Here is a 10,109-nt window from a genome sequence, read left to right on the forward strand (position 1 = left end):
AGATAGGAAACACTGTCACCACCGACAAATCCACTATAATTGAGAATTTCAATAAGCATTTTTCTACGGCTGGTCATGCTTTCCACCTGGCTACCCCTACCCCGGTCAACAGCACTGCACCCCCCACAGCAACTCGCCCAAGCCTTCCCCATTTCTCTTTCTCCCAAATACAGTCAGCTGATGTTCTGAAAGAGCTGCAAAATCTGGACCCTTACAAATCAGCCGGGCTAGATAATCTGGACCCTTTCTTTCTAAAACTATCTGCTGAAATTGTTGCCACCCCTATTACTAGCCTTTTCAACCTCTCTTTCGTGTCGTCTGAGATTCCCAAAGATTGGAAAGCAGCTGCGGTTATCCCCCTCTTCAAAGGGGGGGACACTCTTAACCCAAACAGCTACAGACCCATATCTATCCTACCCTGCCTTTCTAAGGTCTTCGAAAGCCAAGTTAACAAACAGATTACCGACCATTTCGAATCCCACCATACCTTCTCCGCTATGCAATCTGGTTTCAGAGCTGGTCATGGGTGCACCTCAGCCACGCTCAAGGTCATAAACGATATCTTAACCGCCATCGATAGGAAACAATACTGTGCAGCCGTATTCATTGACCTGGCCAAGGCTTTTGACTCTGTCAATCACCACATCCTCATCGGCAGACTCGACAGCCTTGGTTTCTCTAATGATTGCCTCGCCTGGTTCACCAACTACTTCTCTGATCGAGATCAGTGTGTCAAATCGGAGGGTCTGTTGTCCGGGCCTCTGGCAGTCTATGGGGGTGCCACAGGGTTCAATTCTTGGACCGACTCTCTTATCTGTATACATCAATGATGTCGCTCTTGCTGCTGGTGAGTCTCTGATCCACCTCTACGCAGACGACACTATTCTGTATACTTCTGGCCCTTCTTTTGACACTGTGTTAACAACCCTCCAGGCGAGCTTCAATGCCATACAACTCTCCTTCCGTGGCCTCCAATTGCTCTTAAATACAAGTAAAACTAAATGCATGCTCTTCAACCGATCGCTGCCTGCACCTGCCCGCCTGTCCAACATCACTACTCTAGACGGCTTTGACTTAGAACATGTGGACAACTACAAATACCTAGGTGTCTGGTTAGACTGTAAACTCTCCTTCCAGACTCACATCAAACATCTCCAATCCAAAGTTAAATCTAGAATTGGCTTCCTATTCCGCAACAAAGCATCCTTCACTCATGCTGCCAAACATACCCTTGTAAAACTGACCATCCTACCAATCCTCGACTTCGGTGATGTCATTTACAAAATAGCCTCCAATACCCTACTCAATAAATTGGATGCAGTCTATCACAGTGCCATCCGTTTTGTCACCAAAGCCCCTTACACTACCCACCACTGCGACCTGTACACTCTCGTTGGCTGGCCCTCGCTTCATACTCGTCGCCAAACCCACTGGCTCCAGGTCATCTACAAGACCCTGCTAGGTAAAGTCCCCCCTTATCTCAGCTCGCTGGTCACCATAGCAGCACCTACCTGTAGCACGCGCTCCAGCAGGTATATCTCTCTGGTCACCCCCAAAACCAATTCTTCCTTTGGCCGCCTCTCATTCCAGTTCTCTGCTGCCAATGACTGGAACGAACTACAAAAATCTCTGAAATTGGAAACACTTATCTCCCTCACTAGCTTTAAGCACCAGCTGTCAGAGCAGCTCATAGATTACTGCACCTGTACATAGCCTATCTATAATTTAGCCCAAACAACTACCTCTTTACCTACTGTATTCATTTATTTATTTTTGCTCCTTTGCACCCCATTATTTCTATCTCTACTTTGCACTTTCTTCCACTGCAAACCAACCATTCCAGTGTTTTTTTTACTTGCTATATTGTATTTACTTCGCCACCATGGCCTTTTTATATTTTTATTTATTTTTATATATATTTTGTTTGCCTTCACCTCCCTTATCTCACCTCACTTGCTCACACTGTATATAGACTTATTTTTTCACTGTATTATTGACTGTATGTTTGTTCTACTCCATGTGTAACTATGTGTTGTTGTATGTATCGAACTGCTTTGCTTTATCTTGGCCAGGTCGCAATTGTAAATGAGAACGTGTTCTCAATTTGCCTACCTGGTTAAATAAAGGTGAAATAAAAAAATTAAAAAAATTAAAATGTAGGCCTAACGGGAGCTTGTGTGCGCACTCAGCACGTGTATGTATGGAGCAGTCAGAACGCAATTGAGGGAATGAGACACGGAACTGTGTGATGCATGGCTTGGATTATTTTTTGTTGTGCCCAGCAAATGCACAAATGGAACACTAGAGTCAAAGCAAATCAACGTTGTCTTCAAAACAATTTCCAATGGCCCGTTCAGGCAGCCACAAAGCACATTCCACCAAATAGTTTTACAGTATTTGATTATTATTATTTGTTATCTCTGGTTAAAGACAGAGCTTTGACGTCCGTTCAGTACTCGATTACTCATGTCCATCCCTAGTAGCGCCGATGCAATAATTTATTCACCAACATTTCGACAGCAAGCTGTCTTCATAGAATAGGCTACACCAAACCATGAGCAAGCACAACATTTCAGCAAATTTGGCCTAATTGTTATCAAGAGGACAATGCAAAGTACTGTATTTTATTGAGATCTTCAGAGAGACCAGTGATGCACTTGTCATTCTGACCTATAAGTTTTGACAACTGCCTGGGCAGCCCTCTTTGCCTTGAATGCAACAGGTTTCCATAGACCTGCCTGTGAACTGAGAAAGTAGGCAAGCCAACATCAGCTTCCAAGTCAGCAGCACATCAATAGGGCATTTTAGTAATAAAAAAAATAAAGTTATACTAAATCAGCAAATTTAGTCACATTTCCAAGGTGGGATAGGGTATCATACAGTGCATGTTATGACAAAGGTTGAGTTTTAAATCACTCATCTAACTCTAATTTCACAGTCATTACATTGTAAAACAGGGTGGACTGGCAATTACTACTTCCCAGCGGAAAATAAAAAGCAAATATACCCAGCTGGGAGTTCTCGAAGTATGGCAAAAACACTGATCGTTCATTTTAATGAAGGGGTCTGTGTCTTTGATAGAGGGCTGCTCTAAGTATGAAGCCTATGAGTGGGCAAAAGTCAATGTTTAATTGTAAATTTCAATGTTTACAGATGGATCTGGACAAGAACTGTTACCAAATTCCATGTGTGATAGGCATGTGTCAGTGAGTCAGTTATAATTGTAACAACATGGCCTTAAGATATCTAGCTAGGCTAAATTCTGCATTCAAGGCACAGATATTGTTGTACGGCCTCATATAGTGAGCAAAATTCGATTTTTGTTGTTGTTTTCAACACCTGGGATGCCATCCTAGTGTATGGCAGGTTGAATGCTACTGCATTAAAAATGAACAAGAAAAAGCCTGGGGCTTGAAACCAATAGTGGGCCTGTTACATGGTTATCTCCATCTCTCCTACAATAACACTGACTCAATTCAAATTACAACTGAACATAAAACCCCGGAAAGACACGTTAAGGTGACCAATTTACAAGACATAAGGAAAACAGAATACAGTCACTACTTTTGGTTGGCTGAAGCAGTTTAGACTTGATTCTAGTAGGTTCAGCTTAGATAGAGGCACAATATTCATTGTGCTCACCATTAGCTTTTGAGAAGAGAATTACATGGCTTTTAAAATGGCTTCACCATTTATCATATTTCAAAACAAAGCATGTCAGAAATCAGAAGAATATAACATTTTAGAAAACACTTTTCAAAAGTTTGAGCCAAGGTACAGCTGTGTAAGGCACTGCATCACAGTACTTGAGGCGTCACTACAGACCCGGGTTCGATCCCGAGCTATGTCGCAGCCGGCCATGACTGGGAGACCCATGAGGCGGTGGACAATTGGCCCAGCGTCGGCCAGGTTAGGGGAGGGTTTGTCTGGCTGGGATGTTGCTGTTCCATTATGCTCTAGGGACTCCTTGTGGCGGGCCGGGCGCCTGCATACTGACGTCGGTCGCCAGTTGTACGGTGTTTCCTCCAACACATTGGTGCGGCTGGCTTCCGGGTTAAGCGAGCAGTGTGTCAAGAAGCAGTGCGGCTTGACAGGGTCGTGTTTCAGACGAAGCATGGCCCTCGATCTACGCCTCTCCCGAGTCCGTACGGGAGTTGCAGCGATGGGACAAGACTGTAACTACTAATTGGATACCACGAAATTGGGGAGAAAATTAAAACTATGCCAAAGGCCACCTGTTGATATTTCCTAAACAGTTAGCCATAACGAAAGCAATGGGGATAATTTTGCTCAGATATGATGATGGTCACTGCACATCACAATGGGCACTCACAATGTCATCCTTTGTCAAGCAATTACGCCCATACAGCTTAACATCCAATTCTCCTCTTCTGAAACAATGCAACACTGAGACCATTCACGACAGACGCAAGGCCATGAGAATAAAATCCATAATCCACTGTACTTCAGAGGGGGAAATGATTTTGCCATGGGCAGAACTTTGTGTGTGAGTGTGGAAGGGGGTTGGTGAGTAAGGGAACTTCATGGATGGCCAGGGGGGTTACAGTATTCTCTCCCCCAGACAGAGATGTAGGAGAATGACAAACTACAGTGTCCAATGACACAAAAAGAGACAGTCAGCAGCATTCATTCCTCTGCAAGGCTCCACAGATGGTAGTGTGTGCAGCCCAGTACATCACTGGGGCCGAGCTCCCTGCCATCCAGGACCTATATCACAGGAAGGTCAGAGGAAGGTCCCAAAAATTTGAGGACTCCAGCCACCCAAGTCATGGACTGTTCTCTCTGCTACCGAACGGCGGCGGTGCCGATGCACCATGTCTAGAGCCAACAGGACCCTGAACAGCTTCTACCCCCAAGCCATTCCTGATAGAAAGTTAAATAGGTAGCCAAATTGCTACCTGGACTATCTGCATTGACCCTTTTTGCACTAACTTTGACTCATCACATACGCTGCTGCTGCTACGGTTAAATATCAGTCACTTTATTCCTAGTTATATGTACATATCTACCTCAATTACCTCTTACCCCTGCACATCTACTCAGTACCCTGTGTATATAGCAAAGTTAATGTTACATATTTTCTATTTATTATTATTTATTTTACTTTTCTATTATTTCTCTATTTTCTTTCTCTCTGTATTGTTGGGAAGGACCAGTAAGTAAGCATTCCACTGTTAGTCTATACCTGTTGTTTAAGCACCAGCTGTCAGAGCAGCTCACAGATTACTGCACCTGTACATAGCCCATCTATAATTTAGCCCAAACATCTACCTCTCCCCCTACTGTATTTATTTATTTTGCTCCCCATTATTTATATCTCTACTTTGCACATTCTTCCACTGCAAATCTACCATTCTAGTGTTTTACTTGCTATATTGTATTTATCTCCCTTATCTCACCTCATTTGCTCACATTGCATATAGACTTATTTTTCTACTGTATTATTGACTGTATGTTTGTTTTACTCCATGTGTAACTCTGTGTTGTTGTATGTGTCGAACTGCTTTGCTTTATCTTGGCCAGGTCGCAATTGTAAATGAGAACTTGTTCTCAACTTGCCTACCTGGTTAAATAAAGGTGAAATAAATAAAAAATACTTTAAAAAAATAGTCTATACCTGTTGTTTACGAAGCGCGTGACGAATAAAATTGTATTTACTTTAATTTCAGAAATGTGGAATACAGCTAAAGGGGATGGTTGACTCTGTCCAATGTAGCTTGATTCACAGGGATTAGTGTCGTTCATTTAATACACTGAATGTTAAGAAAAAGTGAGTCAACTTTTCCCCCTGCAGATGTTCTTCCACAGAAATAGACAGTGTGTTAGTTGAACCTCCACTACGTAGGCCTAATCCATGACATCCCTGTTAATGTATGTTGAAGTAACAAATCGGCCTATAACTTTCAGTCAATCTTTCGGGTTTCAGATATGGTAGAATTTGACTAAAATCCTTGTCAAATGGAAATAAATGGGAGGAATACATGCCTGTCCTGGCATGCATCCCAACGCAAGCTTGACATTAGTCATAAAAAGAGTGTGAGCTGAGTCCTCAGTTTGGGAGTGACCAAGTCTTCACTGACATTTGCAATGAGAACAGAATTGTGTATTCTGGGATGCTAGCCCGCGCACTCAGCTCTCCTCACTACAAGGATGTTATTATGTACTATAGCTGCAGCTCAATCGGAAGACTAGATCAAGTCCCGGAAGCGGGAGGGAAAACAACTCAAAGAGAGCCTTTTCCATAGGTTAATACTATAGCACAATGCCAGGACGCAGGGGCCTACACTAGGAGGCAGAATACAGGCCCATGGTGCTGCAGTCGAACCGGAGGTTCAGCAATTTTTACTTCTGTGCTTCAAGTTGGCCACGTTTTATACAATACAAAGCAGCAGGAGAACACAATGTTCTATTTGAAATGAAAGCCTCTGTGTTGGTTAGGGTTACTATGTGCTGCTGAGGCGGGATATTAAATCACTGTGGTATCCTGCTGCTAGCTTGGACATTCATATTAGGGAAAATGCAATCCATTAAGTGGAAGTTTGTTTGTAGTCATTGTTTGGCCTGGGGGTGCTTGGGTTCAATAATGGTGGGTAATTATAGGGAAACAAATCAGTGCTTTTGTTTAAACCATGAATTTCCCTAGTTGTATGGAATGGATCAAGTAAGCTATAGCCTAGATTGAACATTGCACAAATAGGCTTGGCGTATTTTGGTCAATGTAATATAATGGCTCGCCGATAAAGAAAAATAATGATTGTTGCACCACTCTTTTGTAATGCCTGCTTCCACTAATCCGCTAAATCAATACACTAACCTATAGGTCTTGAGTCCTCTAACCATTGTCATGTGCTGAATGCTTGACAAAAGAGGAAGCTCATTTGCTATTCAGATGGGTTCATCCAGACCATCAAAATGTTAGGCTAATAACTGTGAGAAAATCCTCATTACATTAGGTAGACTAGTCAAGTTGATCCTATTCAGTCTGATTCAAATAATGGTAGCCATTTTCCTCTTGCGAGTCTGATTTATATTGGACCTTTGAAGCTAGAATAGCCTGGGATATAGGATACTCTGCAATCAAGTAGAGGTACTACATCGTTTTGATTCTTGACAATTAGATTTAGAGCAATGAAGGTTCTCTTAACCATAACCTTCAAAACAAAGGCAAAATCAGTTTGAGAGAAAAGCGTCCCTATGGCCATCAGCTCTACAACCTTCTTCCAAAGACAATGGGGTTGAGTCATTCAGAGATATGTCGATGCTGACCTCCAGTGGCATGTTGAATTACTGGTCCACTCTGATGCTCATGGGCCGTGAAACAAGGAACTTGCGCTGAAAAACCTTCAACCATCTCTGCTTCAGTCCAAACCCCAAACCAGCCTAAATAAAATCAGACACAATTGGAGAACTCAAGAAACACCAAAGCTACCAGACTTTCTGTCTAAGCCCATCAACTGACAATCCCCAGCTATAATTATATACACAAGAAAAATATCAATAGGGCTTATCCAATAAGGCACACAAAAACAGAACAGACTTCATCCAAAGGACACTAATTTCTCTACTCATGTCCTTTCAATTCTACCAACACACCCACCATTGCAATTAAAATAAAAGATCCAGGCGGGCAGTGAAACTGCGCAGTGATGCCAAACTGGAAAAACATGTTCCTCAGCATATTTGGCTAATCCACCTCACAGCATGTTCTGCACATCCCATTCAGCCAAAAGCAGCCATTGTCAGTCGTCAGTATCTTGTAATGAGCCATGGTAAATATATTTAAATTCAATCACTTTTGACAACAGCTGTTTTGATTTGAATGAAACCTTCTATACATATTTGCCCATTGTAGAAGTGCTCAGAAGGTGACTTTTTGGACCTCAATGCCAAAACATTCAAGAGATAAAAGGTGCTCAGAGTTGATCCATGTCTTCGTCACTGGAAAAGATAAACGATTGAGAATTATATAATTTAAAAGCTTACAAACAGGGTTGTCAAACTATTTTATAATTTCTGGAATTTTTTAAAATATTGTGTAAAAATTTTAAAAACTAACCTCAATTATCTAAAAACACAAACTCCCATTGGTTTCATATTCACATATGTTGTAGCTTAGTAGTGCTAAGCAATTAACCAACATTTGTTATTTTACGGTTTTTAAACAACCATTTGACCTGTTGTTTCAATTATTTGAATTCCATTTCATTTGTTTCTGTTGCTCAATGCACATTGAGCAGTTTCTCTAGAGAAAAATCAGATCAAACCCGAACTGTATGATGTAGTAGGGAGTTGTTGTTTCCAACAAGCCAATATTCGACAACTTAGTGCAGAAAACATGGTAATTAACTACACTGACCATAATCCTTTGCTCGCCTACTTGTCCGGCCTTTAGCCGTGGTATACTGGCCATATACCACAAACCCCTGAGATGCCTTATTGCTATTATAAACGGGTTACCAATGTAATTAGAGCAATAAAAATGTATGTTTTGTCATATCCGTGGTATATGGGCTGATATACCACAGCTGTCTGCCAATCAGCATCAGCACCCAGTTTATAATCTTTAATAAAAACTTTTTTCTCAACCTTACAGTACATGAATAAAAATGTTTTTCAAACACTTGTTTTGAAACATTCCATCTAAGAGTCTAACAATTCTTAAGCCTTATTTTACAGAAGTCTCCAAAGCACATTGTAGAATAACCAAATACAATCAATGAGAATGGCAGGAAAGATTGACCCTATCACAAAAGGATTCTTGTGATAACATTTCATTGGATGGCAGCTAGCCTTATGTGTTAGACACTGCAGAGGTACTGCAGCCTAGTAGTTCACTAAACTGTAATGTTTTCATGATTTTGTCAGAGAGTTTAGGACTCCTGTCAGCTCCCAGAGCTAGCCTAAAACAAGGCTTAAGCTCAGTAGGCTAAAAACAAGGCTTAAGCTCAATAGGCTAACAAAGTCTTAAATTACCCAGATGACCCAGAGACAGTACAGTTCCCTGTCGGTCACACTATTTTGAAAGAAAACGTCCTTTGTGTAAAATAACTAGCTAGCTAACGTTAGCTAGCCACAATCCACCAGAAAGCAATTAGGCTGTGCTTGATAACAACATAGCCTAGTCATAGACCATGTAGTGGCACTGAATAAAATGTGCTTGCTAAGAAAGGGTCAAGTAAAGTAAGTCATTTGTAGACGTTTCTAGACTTGAGAAAATATACCTATTTTTTATTTTCCTGTCTGGCAAGCTAGATATCAAGCCAGGCTCTGGGGCCAGACACTGGTCACATGAACTGTGTCCCTACCATAGGCAGCTGGCAACGCCTTACAACATTTTTTCACCTTTATTTTTACAAATGAGTCATGCCATACCACAAAGCTTACCATATAGTTAACTGGCATAGCCTTTTTCACAGAATGTGACATAGTTAGATAGAGTACTCTTATAGTACTGTTTGCAATACACTAGCTAGCTAACAATTAGTTAGTTATGAATACTATGAACCTAGACTACTTTTGATAAAGTCGACTGAGAAGTCAGCAAAGTTAAGAAGTAAACATTTGTTAAGTAACCACTAACATTAGTAAGACTGGCAGCAACAAAAAAAAAATTGTGTCGAAGTTGTAGCTAGCAAGCGGTCATTCGTTAGCATCTGACGTTAGCTACTGTACATCTGGTGTTATTGTTGTTATGATTCCATAACTAACGTTAACTAGCTATAGTTAGATAAATGACATGGCTGGCTAGCTATCGACCTCACACGTTATATTCACAGAACAGTTAGCTAACTAGCGATTTGCCGGTTCATGTCCCCTTAATGGAGTTGACAGCTGAACATAAACGGACAACAATGGCAAGCTATCCGAGTTGGCTAGCAAGTACAAACTCACAGTAGTAAGCCACGACAGGATCCCTCTTCTCATGTTCCTGTGCGGTTCTTAGATAGTGTTGAATGGCTTTTAGCTGTGGTGGGAGCGCCATCTCTAATAATGTAAATACACTAGCTAACTATGGCAGATTAGTCAAACATTAATGGAAATGTGGCTTGCTAAATAGCTGGGTCTCAACAACAATGCTCCTCCTTGCG

General features: G+C 41.4%; 1 protein-coding gene across 1 annotated transcript in view; it reads right to left on the minus strand.

Annotated features, from left to right (window-relative positions):
* The window catches only part of LOC120024423 (vacuolar protein sorting-associated protein VTA1 homolog), a 51,545-nt gene extending 41,436 nt beyond the window's left edge, over positions 1–10,109 (minus strand). The window contains exon 1 of the mRNA XM_038968664.1: positions 9,913–10,109. Within this exon, the coding sequence (XP_038824592.1) occupies positions 9,913–10,003 (91 nt within the window). The 5' untranslated portion in view covers positions 10,004–10,109. The remainder of the gene's footprint in view (positions 1–9,912) is intronic.

The sequence above is a fragment of the Salvelinus namaycush genome, chromosome 29, assembly GCF_016432855.1.
Source record: "Salvelinus namaycush isolate Seneca chromosome 29, SaNama_1.0, whole genome shotgun sequence".
Classification (NCBI taxonomy): domain Eukaryota; kingdom Metazoa; phylum Chordata; class Actinopteri; order Salmoniformes; family Salmonidae; genus Salvelinus; species Salvelinus namaycush.